At 32.3% G+C, this 16,441-nt stretch overlaps 2 protein-coding genes across 6 annotated transcripts in view; one reads left to right on the top strand and one right to left on the bottom strand.

The window, feature by feature from the left end:
- suco (SUN domain containing ossification factor) overlaps nucleotides 1-4,691 on the bottom strand; it is a 66,877-nt gene extending 62,186 nt beyond the window's left edge. For all 5 annotated transcript variants that reach the window (XM_051138203.1, XM_051138204.1, XM_051138205.1 and 2 more), the window contains exon 1: nucleotides 4,414-4,691. In XM_051138203.1, the coding sequence (XP_050994160.1) occupies nucleotides 4,414-4,466 (53 nt within the window). In that variant the 5' untranslated portion in view covers nucleotides 4,467-4,691. The remainder of the gene's footprint in view (nucleotides 1-4,413) is intronic.
- A 1,758-nt stretch (nucleotides 4,692-6,449) lies between these two features.
- tmed5 (transmembrane p24 trafficking protein 5) lies at nucleotides 6,450-13,201 on the top strand. Its single transcript, XM_051092197.1, has 4 exons — nucleotides 6,450-6,803; nucleotides 7,898-7,995; nucleotides 8,073-8,253; nucleotides 12,753-13,201. Exons 1-4 carry the CDS (start codon nucleotides 6,624-6,626, stop codon nucleotides 12,969-12,971), a joined length of 678 nt encoding a protein of 225 aa, XP_050948154.1. The 5' UTR covers nucleotides 6,450-6,623; the 3' UTR covers nucleotides 12,972-13,201.
- Nucleotides 13,202-16,441: the final 3,240 nt, after the last annotated feature.

Below are 16,441 nucleotides of genomic sequence, written 5' to 3'. Positions count from 1 at the left end.
TAAAGCAGCATTTTCATTTCTTTACTACATCTGCATCATGCAAAGTGGCTAGAGCAAAGATGTCAAAAATACAACATTAAACATTACCTTATGCAGGTTTACTTGAGTGTGCTCATGCAAATGGATTATTTTTATTAGAGATACTTGGACATTATGACAATATATTATGATAAGCAAGGCTTATTTTCAGCAAATACTCCAAAACCAATGGAAAAATTCTTCTGGGTGTTTTATCGAGGGTTGCAGGCTGATGCTAACTTGGCCGACAAACATGTCATAACTACAGAGCTTTATTACGGTCAACACAGTGCACAGTTGAAATGTCAGCCCACACTTACATGCTGAGAGGAGTGAACACAAACGTCCCCTATAGAAGAGAGGTCAACATGCAATATGCTGACATTTCCATGTTTTAAGAGGCAGTTGAATGATCAATTCACTGTTCATGACTGAAACCAATGCACACTTAGAAATCCAGTGCATTTTCATAATGAAGGGGTGCTTCCCCATGCAGTTTTGACATCACTGCAACCTGTGTACTTAGTCACACAGGGAATATGAGGCCCCTCCGCATATGGCCTTGCGCTGGTGCCCACAAAAGAGACCAAGAAGGGTTTGTTTTCACTCAAATGAACTGCATAACAGAGCTGCGGTGCTCACGTTCACAAATAAAGAACATCTAAAAATGCTCCGCATCTGAACGTTTTTAATTACAATGAAAACCTGTGTAGTTTTCAAAAAGGAAGTTATACAGCCCTAAGCACATCTATGCTTTTTATGGTCTCAAGGCTAAGTGAGAAGATAAACCCAATGACCAAGGGGTGTTGTTTCCAAGACTCCAAGTGGGAAATGCTTAGCAGGTCAATTTTTTCTCTAGGGATGAAGGGTCACAACTAGGGATGTGCCTGCTATTCTTTTTGGATCGGGTATCGGTCATAGAGGTCGATCCAAATCCGATATTGTGCGTATTATTCTGTGTTACCATTAAGCCGCATAAAAGCATTATAAAGCACAATAACGTTTTCGTGCACTATATTCCAAGTCTTCTCAAGCCATACGATAGCTTAATGTGAGGCATGTATGAATATTTAAGTCCTTACATTAAAGTTAACACAAACTCTTCTCTCCGCTGTGGCAGTCAGTCATTTATTCAGCCTTCAAACCCTGGTCGCGTTCGGTTATGACAGTCAGCTCGGTAAACCTCTCTCCAATATCATTCTGGGTTCTCATTACTATACTTGATTTGTGGATAAATGTGATTTCGCATAAAAGGACTTTATCATGCCGGAATTTAATGTTGTTTCTAAATCATGTTACTTGCTTCCAGGTGTCTGTGAGAACAAAACACGAGAGTAGAAAAGACTATAAATAGTTTTTCACACACAGTAACTGAAATTTAAAACTGTTTAAAAAAGGCTCAACAAACCGTTGCACAAATATAATAAACTACGCATCAGTTTCTCTTCCCTCTGTGTTTTGAACCTTTTAATGTAATGCGCTGCGTGCTGCATACAACTAGTAATGCACAAGCCAGTTAGTACACCTAATCATCCTAAACAAGCAACTCTTTGAACATTTAAAGATGCCATGCAAAGTTAATCTTTTAAAAAGCATTCATAATAGTTCTGTGAAAGGCGACAGTTGTTTATGTCTGACAAAGAATTCAAGGTCTAAATATGGGCTTGTGAGTTTTGGAGTTTTGTTGCTGGAGGCGTGGAGGAAGATGTCACAGCAGCATGCTACATTCTCAGCTATTATAAGTACGGAAGAAGGAAATGGACAGGAGGAGGAAAAGAAAGAATAAGGAAGAGAGAAAAAAAATAAGCAGCAGAGGAGAAGAGTGTTTGGCTGTGAGTCTGACTGTGTGGCAAAGCAGCGCCATGTCCTGCCCATAACTGCAGGCTGTGTGTTTCTCCCACTATTTTAACTTTATTCCCTCTAAGCTCTTTCTTTTTTTTTTTTTACCTCCACTTTTTTTTACCTCCACTGCTCATTAGCTGTCCAAACTGTAGATCAAGAACCACCACTAAAACGGAGTGTATTTACAAGTACTTGTTACAAGTACTTGTTGCAAGAGTCGGTTCTAATTTTAACTTTTTTCTTGTAGACAAACATGCCAGAACAACTCTTAAACACTGAAAATCATCAGCCACTGAGAACCCAGGCATTTGTGATCAGATATTCGCTAAGCAACAAGTGGAAAAATGACTCCATTGTGCTCAACCAGCCATAACGACATATATAATCATTCAAATTTAAGCTCACATGACATGCAGTTTGAATACAGCAAATCTGATTGAACTTTCAGAATTTATTTAATCCAACTGTCTTTTACAGACAAGTGCTGCAAGCTTTCCTAAAAACGCTGATACAGTACCAATCAAAATTTTTTGAACAGTAAGATTTTTTTTATGTTTTTAAAGAAGTCTCTTCTGCTCACCTGCATTTATTTGATCCAAGGTAAAACAAACACAGTAAAATTCTGAAATATTTTTACTATTTAAAATAACTGATTTCCATTTGAATATATTTTAAAATGTAATTTATTCCTGTGATTTCAAACCTGAATTTTTAGCATCATTACTCCAGTCACATGATCCTCCAGAAATCACTCTTATATTTTGATGTGCTTCTCAAAAAACATTTATTATTATTTTGATGTTGAAAACAGCCGAGCATAATTTTTTCAGGTTTCTTTGATGAATAGAAAGTTCAGAAAAACAGCATTTATCTGAAATCAAAATCTTTGGCAAAATTATAAATGTCTTCATCATCACGTTTGATCGATATACTTTATAACTGAAGCAAAAAACATTATTTTACCTTCTTAATGCAAGTCTCTGGTCGTGTGCATGCTGTGCATGATATTTCAAATAAACTACATACAAAGCAGTTTTACTTCCAAAGCCAAATTAGGGGAATAAAATGTTATGTGTTGTTTTACATTGATTTTAGATTCTTACCAGGTTGCTCTTTTCTAAAAGAGAAAGCAAACTTGAATAAACCATAATGAAGTAATAAAAGCTAGCAAAGTGTGCCAAATAACAATAACACAAGTAATTAGTTGTGAGTTTGTGCACATGTGATGCAATTCTTATGCAACTCACTGTGGGTTGCTGGTTTTTTTTTTCATACTGGCATTAGGTATGAAAAGGGCAAAATACGACATCCTGAAAATTTTCCATCTACCTTTTCTTACAAGGTTACCTTGTTGCAGCTCACATTTCTAACACATCAACTGCTGTGCAAAAGCACAGTAATACAAGCTCTATAATCAGCTGTTATTAAGTTCACATATCAGCACATTATTTAAATCATCAATCTGATAGGATGTCCGGCAGCAGGCACAGGGTGTAATTGTGTGCTTGTCTCACACCAGGTACTGCGACCTGCGTCAGCACCCTGTGTGCTTAGTCAACATATGACCATCCCTAATCCACCACCTGTCCACGGATACCACATCAGCCTGGCACAGAGAGCAAGCGCAGTTTATCACAGATGTATACACATTTGAATGCATTAAACATGCTCAAAATATCACAAAGTAAGAGTTTGCTTCAGCAGCCAGGGCAAATTTAGGCTCTAGCAGTCCAGCCAAGTGGAAGGCAGCCTGTTACTTTTAAATAAATGCAGCTCAAGCGGTTCGCAGATTGAAAGAGTTACTATACAAAAAAAAAAAAAAAATAAATCTCTCTATATAAATATATACAAACCATGTAATGATTACCCTTCGTGGTTGCATTTGTATGTCTCTTTCTTGTTTTTGATAGTGGTTTATTGTCAGTGTGTTTGTATGCTTTCTTAAATGGTCTAATGTTTTTGCTCTCGTTTCAGACATTCCATTCTGTATTTCGAGTTTCTGAGTTAGAAAAACAAAAACTGACCACAATTCATCTTACTGAGCATAAAAAGACAATTATACTACTGTATATTAAAACGTTAGCAGTTCAATAAAGCCTTAAACATGAAAAACATACATACATTTCTACTGAAACTGTTAAATGCTCACATACAGAAGTGGGAAGCATAATAATGCATGGTGGGCTGTGTGTTTTCTGTACATTGTGTACTATCCATCCACAATTCATATTCATAATGGACAGATGGTGGTCAACTGCTACTTTCAACAGGCTGACAGTACATTTCTTTACAAGATGTAAACAACTCCATAATAATAACTGATATAAAACAGTATTCGGCTCACATTATTTGACGTCTTTTGTCACCAAGCTTAAAAATACATCCCACCTCTTAGGCTACCGAACTACGTTACCGTTAGCATCTAGCACGAAGCTATCATTAAAGATAAAGCGGTAAATTATGTCGTTGTCAAGGTATTAGTGTTTTTATGGCTCAGGTTGACAGGTGGAGACATTAGAAAAGTATTTGAACAAACAAAATATTTTGACTCACCAGCACAGGAGAGCTAAAACGGCGCACAGCAACAACACGCGCAGCTTCTTCATTATCTTCCCGCGGGGACCAACATCCTCGCTTTTTATCTATTCACCTCTAATACTGACGACAGAGGCCGAGACTAGCTAATAACGCTAATTGTTTACAACTGTATTAAGGTAAGGGGGTGTGTTTCGCGGTACAGAACGAACAGTTGGGCTAGTTTCTGTTTCAAACCCCCCGTTGAGAAGCGCTGCCTGACTAGTTCCCGTCCGCTTGTGCTGCTGTTTCTCTGGCTGCCCGACGCTTACGGCTCCTGCTGCCCCGTCCTCAGCCAATAGGAATCGGGTATTACTTTAACCCCGCCCATTCTTTGAGGTCTAGATGAGTTGGAAGTTTTATCATCAGACGCGTCACCTCAAAGATAAGAGATTTGAAATACTGCTAGAACATTCATATGAGAGAATAATTAAGCCTCTTTGTTATATTTAAATCCTTTTGTTTAATTCTTGTGGGGTTTAAAATATGATTGTCATCTACAAGATGAGAATGAGCTCTCATGGGAAGATCAGTTCTTTGAGTTTTTTTTTTTTTTAGAAACAATTCAAAAACCGTTTAACAGTCAAAAATAAATAAAAAAAACTAATAGAAGTAAAAAATAGAAACTTTGTTTATAATAATTTCATTTTAGAATTTAAGGAAAACATTTAGAAAGTTCTAAACGCAATAATTTTGGCCAAGAATTATATAAATAATATGTATATATTAATATGTATATGCATAACACACACACACACACACACACACACACACACACACACATATATATATATATATATATATATATACATTTTAATTTAATTTAATTAATATTATATATAATGTAAAAAAAATTAAATTAATATTAAATTATATTAAATTAATATATATATATATATATATATATATTAATATTAAATTAATAATTATATATTATGTGTGTATATATATATATATATATATATATACACACACACGTAATAAATATAATGTATTATATATATTATATTTATGTTTTTATTAAAGATATTTATATTTATATTACATTTATAGTATTTATTATTTATATGTTATATAATATATTTTCATATATATATATAAATATATATATATTTATTTATACACACACACACACATTTAATAAATATATTATATACATTATATATTAATAATATTATATTAATACTTAGATATCATTTATATCTATGTATATATTTAATAAGTATAATTATTATAATATAAATAATAAGTATATTTTATTATTTTATTATATACGTTACATTTATATTATTTATTATTTTTATATATTATGTGATATATATATTGTATATATTTTTCATATATATATATATATATAAACACACACATTTATATATATATATATATATTAATATTCTATTAATACTTATATATTTATATCGATATATATATATATAAATATTTAATATTTAATCATTTATTATATGTATTATATATTTATATTGTATTTATAGTATTTGTGTATATATTATGTAATATATTTCATATATATATACAGTTTAGATTTTATATATCATATATGTGTACATACTAATATATGTTAATATTATAATATATATTAATATTTATATCAATTGAGCCTACCATTTATTTAACCTACTAAAACCCATTGTTTGTATAAACTGAATTTCTTTGTATATTTCCCCCCTGGCGTTTTCTTTTCTCTTTTTCTACTTTTCTTGTTCGTAAATTATTGTGTTATCATGCATAAAGAAAACGATTATTCTTTGAATAAAATTTGAGAAAATAACCGGTACTTTGGAAAGAAACGATTCACGGAAATGAGTCTGGCTTAATCACCTGTAAAGTACACAACTACATTCTGCATCCAAGACTACATTTCCCATAATGCAACATTTCAGGATGTCGCGTTATATGCCAGTGGACGTTGTACGTGTATATAAATATTTAATACATTCTCGTAAAACACACTCATTTTTACAACATCTTTATTAACATCTTATGAAAAGAGAAAGTACTTGTGTTGGCAGATTTAGAAATTGTTAATAACATTTCTACGTGTGTGAGGCGGGGTCCTGAACTAACAGCATTCCCAACTCGTTTGGTGAGCTGTCCTGGTCAGCTGCTGAAGTTTACAGAAGAACAACTTTAGTCGGTGTTCGATAAAGTATTAGCATTAGTGTAGTAAGATGCGGTGGAGTATGGAGGTGTTGAGTGTGTGTGTGGCGTGTTTATCCTTGTGTGTTTCTCTAATCAGCGCTTTTTCACAGTCTCTGGACAGTGACTTTACCTTCACTCTACCCGCCGGACGCAAAGAGTGCTTCTTCCAGACTATGAAGAAAGACGCTTCACTGGAGATCGAGTACCAGGTACATCTGGAGACTTCATTCTGATTCAGCCTGTATGTCGGTGACAATGGATATATTTCAAAATGTACTTTATTCCTGTGATTTTAAAGCAGAATTAGCTTCATTACTCGAGTCAAATGATCCTTCAGAAATCATTATAATATTCTGATTTGCTGCTCAAAAAAAATAAAATATAAATAAATAAATAATATAAATAAATATATATATATATATATATATATATATATATATATTATAATGTTATAATATCATTATTATTATTATTATTATTATTATGTTGAAAACAGCTAAATATAATTTTTTCAGGTTTCTTTGATGAATAGAAAGTTTAGAAGAACAGCGTTTATCTGAAATAGAAATGCTTTGTTAAATTATAAATGTCTTTATCTTCACTTCTGATCAATTTAAAGCATCTTTGCTAAATAAAAGCATCAATTTTTATAACCCTACCCCCTCACACACACACACACTTAATTATTTTAAATATTGACAATACTACATAATAAAAATGTCTTATGAACATCAAATCAGCCTATTAGAATGATTTCTGAAGGATCATGTGACACTGAGGACTGCAGTAATGATGCTGAAAATGTAGCTTTGATCACAAGAATAAATTACCTTTTAAAATATATTCAAATAAAAAGCAGTTATTTTAGATACTAAAAATATTTCACAACATTACAGCTTATTTTGGATCAAATAAATGCAGGCTTGGTGAGCAGAAGAGACTTTAAAAAACATTAAAAATCTTTGGACTAGTAGTGTATATCAAAGAAAATGTTTTTCTTCATAATTAGCCCTTCTTTGCCCTTTGGTTGCAAAACAAACTGCAAAAATTGTCCTTCATACATGATCTAATGCAATACAGTATGTTGCATTATGAAAATCAAGCTTGAAGTTGCAACACAACAGAAGTTGGAGAAGTGACACAATAAAGCTAAAGGTCATTTTTGGAGAAAGAGAAGCACCAGAAGGACTGTGATTCTGTAGACTTGTGTACTAATTCTGTACCATGCCCATAGTAAGCTCAAACCTTCATGTTATGAGGCAGAATCAGCAGACATTTCTGTTGACTATGTGTCTGTGTGCAGGTTCTGGATGGAGCCAGTCTAGATGTAGACTTCTACTTACAGTCGCCCAGCGGTCACATCGTAGCCACCGACTACAGGAAGTCCGATGGGGTTCATACGTAAGTTTTACCCATGATCACAGGTTAGTCATACATACACACTGAGCTTAACTCTGCTTTGACCTTTTTTACCTCAGAGTGGAAACAGAAGAGGGAGACTACATGTTCTGTTTTGATAACACATTCAGTGCGGTTTCTGAGAAAGTCATCTTCTTTGAGTTGATTTTGGACAACATGGGGGACGGTGAGGAATCGGAGGACTGGAAAGCATACGTGCAGGGAGCAGACCTTCTGGACATGAAGCTGGAAGATATCATGGTAAAAACAACATGTGCCAAAGAAAAACACTTTTAGATGAGAGCATCTCAGTCGGTGCCTGATGTACAGTACCGTTCAAAAGTTTGGGGTCAGTAGATTTTTTTTGGAATGAATAAATTAATGAATGAAATTACTACTACTTTTATTCAGCAAGAATGCGTTAAATTAATCAAAAGTGACAGTAAAGACATCTATAATTAAAAAATAAATAAATAAATGCTGTTCTTTAAACTTTAAAAAAATACAGAAAAATATAGTTTCCACAAAAATATTAAGCTATTTTTGATGCTAATAATAAAAGAAATGTTTTTAAGCTGCAAATATTCTGGAGGAATGGCTGCTGAAATTCATCACAGGAATAATTCATTTTAAAATATATTCAAATAGAAAACTTAATATTTTTCACAGTATTGCTGTTTTTACTGTATTTTTTTATTTTAAAAAATGCAGCTTTGGTATGCATAAGAGACATATTTAAAAATAAATCTTGACTGCAAACTTTTGAATTGTGAATATAGCTTTTAATATTTGTAAAACTGTCAGGGTTCCCAGGGTTATTAAAAGTACCAGAAACATGAAGGAACCTTTCCACTTCTGGAAAAGGATTTAATAAAATTCTACAATAAAATATTCAGTCTACATTTTTCTAGTTCTGCTCAGCGCTGCAGTATTTAACGAGAAGTTGCTCTGTGTGAGGGTAATTTTTATTAAATGATTGTTTATAAATTTAAATTCAAAAGTTTGTAATGAGGAGCAACAGGAAATATGTATTGGGAATTCGCTGGTCAAAAGGTGTGGTAGCCCCAAACTATTGTTATATGGAATGTGGATAAGCCAGACTATTGTTCAGTTCATGAATATGTCACTGACAATCCTAAAATGCACTTAAGTTGTGCTTAAATTGACTTTTACGATGTTTTAATTTCAAGAAAGTGGAGTAATTAACTTTCTATTCACATATGTCAGTGTTTAGGCTTGAATACTCAGGTTTCACTGAGCATATGGCGGTAGTCAGTCTGTCTGTTAAGGTGACATTTGTTTGAACCAAAGTAATGTAGATAACCTGACAAGGCATGCCAGCTACCAGCATGCAGTGCAGCAGGTGGCGTCAATGTGACCCTGACTGCTATTACTCACACTCATGTTGTTCCAAACCCGTAATACTTTCGTTCATCTTCTGAACACAAATTAAGATGTTTTTGATGAAATCCGAGAGCTTTCTGACCCTGTATAGACAGCAACACAACTACTACATTCAAGACCCAGAAAAGGTTGAACATCGATAAAATAGTCCATGACATCAATGGTTCTACCGTAATTTTACGAAGCTATAAGAATACTTTTTGAGCACAAAAAACAACAAAAATAATGACTTTTTCAATAATTTCTTCTTATCCGTGTCAGTTTTTGACGTACATTGTGGTACTCTTGTGAACGTGCGTCAAAAACTGACACGGAATAGAAAATTTGTTGAATAAAGTCATTATTTTTGTTTTCAGAAAGCTCTCGGATTTAATCTAAAACATCTTCATTTGTGCTCTGAAGATGAACAAACGTCTTACGGGTAATTAATGACAGAATTTTTATTTTGGGATGAACTATCCCTTTTTTTTTCTTTTTGAAAGAAGTATATTTAAACTAATTCTGTGCTAACAAGCCATTTTAGGAAGCAACAGGAAGTTTTTCTAATTATAATCACATCTGTGCAGGAAATTGTGTGTTCCTATTGGGCCAAAAGTGCTTGAGCTGACTTTGTTTACCTGCCATTGTTTCAAAGTGGAGATATTATCGTGACTTTATGTCTCGGCTGTTGGTTATTTTTCTTTTAATCTTGAAGACATAATAAAATTATTTGAGGTTTAATTGTTGAGAATACTGATTAACAACACAATTTGTCTTCTTTTCATCCTCCAAAACACACAAACACTCTCTGAACTACCATAAAGGAACTGTGTGGGAACATACAGTTGAGGTCAAAAGTTTACTTACACCTGCAGAATCTGCAAAATGTTAATTATTTAACCAAAATAAGAGGGATCATACAAAATGCACATTATTATTTTTTTATTTAGTACTGATCTGAATAAGATGTTTCACTTAAAAGATGTTTACATATAGTCCACAAGACAAAATAATAGTTGAATTTATAAAAATGACCCCATTCAAAAGTTTACATGCACCTGATTCTTAATACTGTGTTGTTACCTGATTGATCCACAGCTGTGTGTTTTTTTTGTTGTTGTTGTTTAGTGATAGTTGTTCATGAGTCTCCTGTTTGTCCTGAACAGTTAAACTGCCTGCTGTTCTTCAGAAAAACTCCTTCAGGTCCCACAAATTCTTTGGTTTTTCAGCATTTGTGTGTATTTGAACCCTTTCCAACAATGACTGTATGATTTTAAGATCCATCTTTTCACACTGAGCACAACTGAGGGCCTCATATGCAACTATTACAGAAGGTTTAAACACTCACTGATTCAGAAGAAAACACAATGCATTAAAGGAGAACTCCACTTCCAGAACAGATAATGTACTCACCCCCTTGTCATCCAAGATGTTCATGTTTTTCTTTTTTCAGTCGTTAAGAAATTGTTTTTTTGAGGAAAACATTTTAGCGTTTTTCTCCATATAATGGACTGATATGGTGCCCCGATTTTGAACTTCCAAAATGCAGTTCAAATGCGGCTTCAAACAATCTCAAATGTGATCCCAGCCGAGGAAGAAAGGTCTTATCAAATGCTTGTCTTGTCTTACACTTTTTTTTTTTCCAGTTCATGACAGTTAGGGTATGTCAAAAAACTCCCATCTCATGTTCTCCCTCAACTTCAAAATTGTCCTATATCGCTGTTTTACGTTTTTTGTTAAGGGTGTTTGATCTTCTTTGCATGTTCACTTTGCAAGGACTGTGTCGGTACTTTTGCAGCGATGTAGGATGATTTTGAAATGATATTTGAAGTTGAGGGAGAAAATACGATTGGAGTTTTTCGACATACTCTAACTGTCTTGAGCCAGAATACACAGAGTTCAGGGAGAGCAAGACAAGATGAGCGTTTGAGATTAAAAAGTATTTAAATTGAGGGTTTTTTTATGAAAATAACCAATCGTTTCGCTAGATAAGACCCTTCTTCCTCGGCTGGGATCGTTTACAACCGCATTTGGGATCGTTTGAAGCCGCATTTAAACTGCCTTTTGGAAGTTCAAAATCGGGACACCATATCAGTCCATTATATGGAGAAAAATGCAGAAATGTTTTCATCAAAAAAACATCATTTCTTTATGACTGAAGAAAGAAAAACATGAACATCTTGAATGACAAGAGGGTGAGTACATTACATGTGAATCTTTGTTTTGAAAGTGGACTTCTCCTTTAAGAGCCAGCGGGTGAAAACTTTTTGAATTTGAAGATCAGGGTAAATTTAACTTATTTGGTTTTCTGGGAAACATAGTAGGTTATTTTCTGTAGATTCTGAAAGGCAGTACTAAATGAAAAAAAAAGATATTTAGGGAAAATAAGAAAAATGTACACATCTTTATTCTGTTCAAAAGTTTACATCCCCCGGCTCTTAATGCGTAGTTTTTTCTTCTGAAGCATCAGTGAGCTTTTGAATCTTCTGTAATAGTTGCATATGAGTCCCTCAGTTGTCCTCAGTGTAAAAAGATGGATCTCAAAATCATACAGTCATTATTGGAAAGGGTTCAAATACACACAAATGCTGAAAAATCACAGAATTTGTGGGACCTGAAGGATGTTTCTGAAAAACAGAAGGCAGTTTAACTGTTCAGGACAAACAAGGGACTCATGAACAACTATCACTAAACAAAAAAACAGCTGTGGATCGATCATGCAAAAACACAGTGTAAGAATCAAGTGTATGTAAACTTTTGAACATGGTCATTTTTATAAATTCGACTATTATTTTCTTTTGTGAATTATATGTAAATGTCTTTAATGTGAAATGACTTATTCAGGTCAGTACTAAATAAAAAAAATAATACGCATTTTGTATAATTCCTCTTATTTTTAAGAGGGATCATTTTGCAGATTCTGCAAGGTGTATGTAAACCTTCGACCTTAACTGTACATTACCGTTCAAATGTTTGGAGTCAAATAGTTATTTATGTATGTATTTATTTTGGAATAAAAACAATACTTTTATTCAGCAGTGATGCATTAAATTGATCAAAATGATACAGTGTTCATGAGCAGCAAATCAGTATATTAGAATGATTTCAGAAGGATCATGTGACACTGAAGACTGGAGTAATGATGCTGAAAATTCAGCTTTGGATCACAGAAATAAATTACATTTTAAAAAATATTAAAATGGAAAACAGTTGTTTTAAATTGTAATAATATATCACTATTTTACTGTATTTTTGATCACATAAATACAGCGTTGTTTAGCACAGGAGACTTCTTTCAAAGCAAATCTTTGAAAATCAGACTTTTCAATGTTAGTGTATGTAATTAAGTTTTACATTCTGAGTGTTTTTCCTTGCAGGACACCATCAACAGTGTGAAATCTCGCCTGGGAAAGAGTCTTCAGATCCAGACGTTGCTGAGAGCCTTCGAAGCCCGCGACCGCAACCTGCAGGAGAGCAACTACGAACGGGTCAACCTGTGGTCGTGTACCAACCTTGTTATCATGGTGGTCGTATCCGGGGTCCAGGTGTACCTGCTGCGCAGCCTCTTCGACGACAAGAGGAAAACACGCACATAACCTCCTCTACTGCTACTGACTGAAAAACACAAACACACACACACCTCTGTCTGTCTCTCTGTCCATAAATATTCAGCTCCATCCTCTGTTTGCTCCTATCAAAGTGTCCTTGAACTGAAAATAGTGGAGTCTCCTCTTCTTCACTTTTTTTTTTATCTCTCTTGCCGCCTTGTGATGAAGACAATCATTTTCTACTTGACTAAACCGATTAAATGAGAGATTGAAGTTGATCTCTAACCTGCTGCTATGTGACGGATCTAAACAGGAACATGTTTTAAGTTTTAAATCTATATTATTAGACTATCAGAGAACAGATTGATGCGTTTTTGTATGATGTGTGGTTACTGAAATCTTCCAGGCACTGATAAGAATACACTGATATGCAGCACGTTTCGTATTTTTGTAACAAACTAATACTAAAGTATTTTGAGATGACACCATTGTGAAGCGTTTATGAGCCGTATTAATGTCTGATTAAAATATTGAATCTGCTTTTGTACGTTAACCACACCCATGTTTATTTTCTGTTTGCTTCACTTGCCTGTTACTGATAATTTTATGAAGAGACGCACCCAATACACAAATGCTGTCACAGTTTTCTTATGAACAATTTTTAAAAGTTATTGGCGCTCATTTTTTGTCCAGGTCTGTTAATTTATTTCAGAATACATTAAAAATTCAATTCATACCTACAGTGACTTGAATACACGAGACATAAAATCAAAAATGTCAACTGTCCTGATATCATAATGAATAAAAATGCTTTGAAATGAGCATTAAAGTTTGTTCAAATATCGGTTAATTTGACCTTTTTATTACTAGACAAGGTTAGTTCAGATTGTAAAATGTCATGTGTTATGACTTTTTTAAAAATAATTGATGATAATGAATAATTCATATTTGTAAAAACAAAAAAAAAAACCTACTTTTCATCGTGAAAATAAGTTTTAAGCTTAATAAACAAATTATACTCATGTATTCGAGGGAAAGAAAATACATTATTACTCGTGCTGAAAAACGATTAATCATGATTAATCACATCCAAAATAAAAGTTTTTGTTTACATAAAATATGTGTGTGTGTGTCCTGTATATATTTATTATGAATATATAAATATACACAGTATATATTTTTTGAAAATAGTTATATTCATATATTTTTTATATATACATATATATATATATACATGCATGTGTATTTATGTATACATAACAAATATACACAGTACACACATGTAAACAAAATTTATTTTGAATGTGATTAATCATGATTAATCATTTGACAGCACTAGAAAATGGTATGAAATCAAGATAATTACTAAAGAGCTTCACCTAATTTAAATTAGATGTTATATGATTTTTCCTTTGTATTTAATTTATTTTTGTGTTATGACTATGAATTGATAATGAATAATTAATATTTGTAAAAAAAAAAAAAACTTTTCACCATGAAAAATAAGTTTTAATCTTATATAAGTTTTAATCTTAATAAATAAATTATACTCATGTATTCAAGGTGTAAAAATACATTCTTGTGCCGTAAAAAAATTAATCATGATTAACTGCATCCAAAATAAGTTTGTTTACATAATATATATGTGTGTGTACTGTATATATATTTATTATGTATATATAAATACACAGTATATATTTGTAAAATATTTATCTGCATATATTTATATTCATATAATTAATTTGATATATATTTTTAAATATATAAATAAATTAAATATATACATACATGTGTGTGTATTTATATTAACGACTAATCATGAATAATATTAATATATTTATTATGCATTAATAAATACACAGTATATATATTTTGAAAATACATAATACATATACACATAAATAAATATACACAGCACACACGTATGTAAACAAAACTTATTTTAAACGTGAATAATTGTTAGACAGCACTAAAAAAGGTATGAAATCAAGATAATTACTAAAGAACTTGACCTGTTTTAAATTAGACTTTCAAAAGATTTTTACTTTTTATTTGTTCATTTATTTTGTTATGACTCCTTAAAAATTAATTGATAATACTGAAATTAATATTTGTAAAAAACTTATTTTACCATAAAAAATAAGTTAAGCTTAAGCTTAAATAATATATATATATATATATATATATATATATATATATATATATATATATATATAATTAATTTTATATATAGATCTTTTTAATTTATAAAGAAATACATGCACACATGCATGTGTATTTATATATACAGTACACACACACAAAACCTATTTTGAATGAATTTATTCTGTAATAACCCTAACCTCGTATTCACACATGAACTGTGCCAGACTCTTCTTAGAAGCCCCAGTGAGTGCCAGGCTGAATATGACTCTCAGCTCTATAAATCACTGGCGGCTTTAGTAACACTAGTAATAACAGCAGCAGCTCAATCCGTCATTTGTCAGTGACAGCAGTCTGGGCCTCAGTGTGTGTTAGAACTCATTCTGAGGGCGGATTCCTCTTCCCTGGTGCATGTGGTTGATTTAAAGGGGAGCATTTTAATGGCTATTGTGCTGTTGCAGTGCAGGAACATTTGCAGTTTGCAGTTGCGCTGTCTAGTGACGCTTGAGCTATTTCGGTGTTGTTACTACGACAACCATCTTCCACTGAGAGTCACTGGTCCTGTGGGAAACTGCTCTCACTATGCTAATAAATGAAGTTTAGTCCTCTTCTTTTGATCAGATCACTTTCTTTTGTGCTTTAAATTTAATTTTAGGTTTATTGTAGTTATTTTATTTTATATTTATTTATTATGTATTTATATATAATAAATATATACAGTACACACACATATATTATGCACTGCATTTTGGTCTATATACTGAAGAGCGGTTTAGCTTTTTTTCATTTTTTTTTTACCTCCTAATGGAATAAAGTGCAATCATGAATCATGTGGATTTATACTTGATTATTTGAAATGTTTGTTTTGGATTGTTCCATAGAAACTGAATTTATTGAATCTAATCTCATGCCGCCACCTACTGGAGACTTTTAACACTGCCAGCTCTCATTTTTCAATTGCTTTTCCTTTCAGTGGAGTTCAAACTTTTTTGGACTTGAAAAATGCTGATATGTGAAGTGATCCGTCATTTGCTGTTTTACATGTTATAAAAGTGTAATAATTAACCAACACAATTAGACGCTGTCATACACGTTCAAGTATATTTTTATATTGTAATTAAATTGTAATTAATTGTGTTATACAGCCCATTTAATCCATTTATAGCTACCGTGTGAAGAAAAATATTGAATATTATCAAAACAAATTAAATATTTTTACTATTTAAAACAACTGTTTTCTATTTAAATATTTTAAAATGTAATTTATTCCTGTGATTTCAAAGCTGATTTTTTAGCATCACTACTCCAGTCACATAAACCTTCAGAAATCATTTTGCTTAAAAAACATTTATAATAATAATAATAATAATTATTAT

Source organism: Labeo rohita, chromosome 20 (assembly GCF_022985175.1).
Source record: "Labeo rohita strain BAU-BD-2019 chromosome 20, IGBB_LRoh.1.0, whole genome shotgun sequence".
In the NCBI taxonomy this organism is placed as follows: domain Eukaryota; kingdom Metazoa; phylum Chordata; class Actinopteri; order Cypriniformes; family Cyprinidae; genus Labeo; species Labeo rohita.
The sequence above is the reverse complement of the archived record's forward strand: the minus strand, read 5'-3'. Positions and strand labels throughout refer to the sequence as shown.

Excerpts from the sequence above, each read along its gene's own strand:
- tmed5 (XM_051092197.1), top strand. The coding sequence starts at position 6,624 with ATGCGGTGGAGTATGGAGGTGTTGAGTGTGTGTGTGGCGTGTTTATCC. Across the intron at positions 7,996-8,072 it reads AAGTCCGATGGGGTTCATAC|AGTGGAAACAGAAGAGGGAG; the intron begins GTAAGTTTTACC and ends TTTTTACCTCAG. Across the intron at positions 8,254-12,752 it reads TGAAGCTGGAAGATATCATG|GACACCATCAACAGTGTGAA; the intron begins GTAAAAACAACA and ends TTTTCCTTGCAG.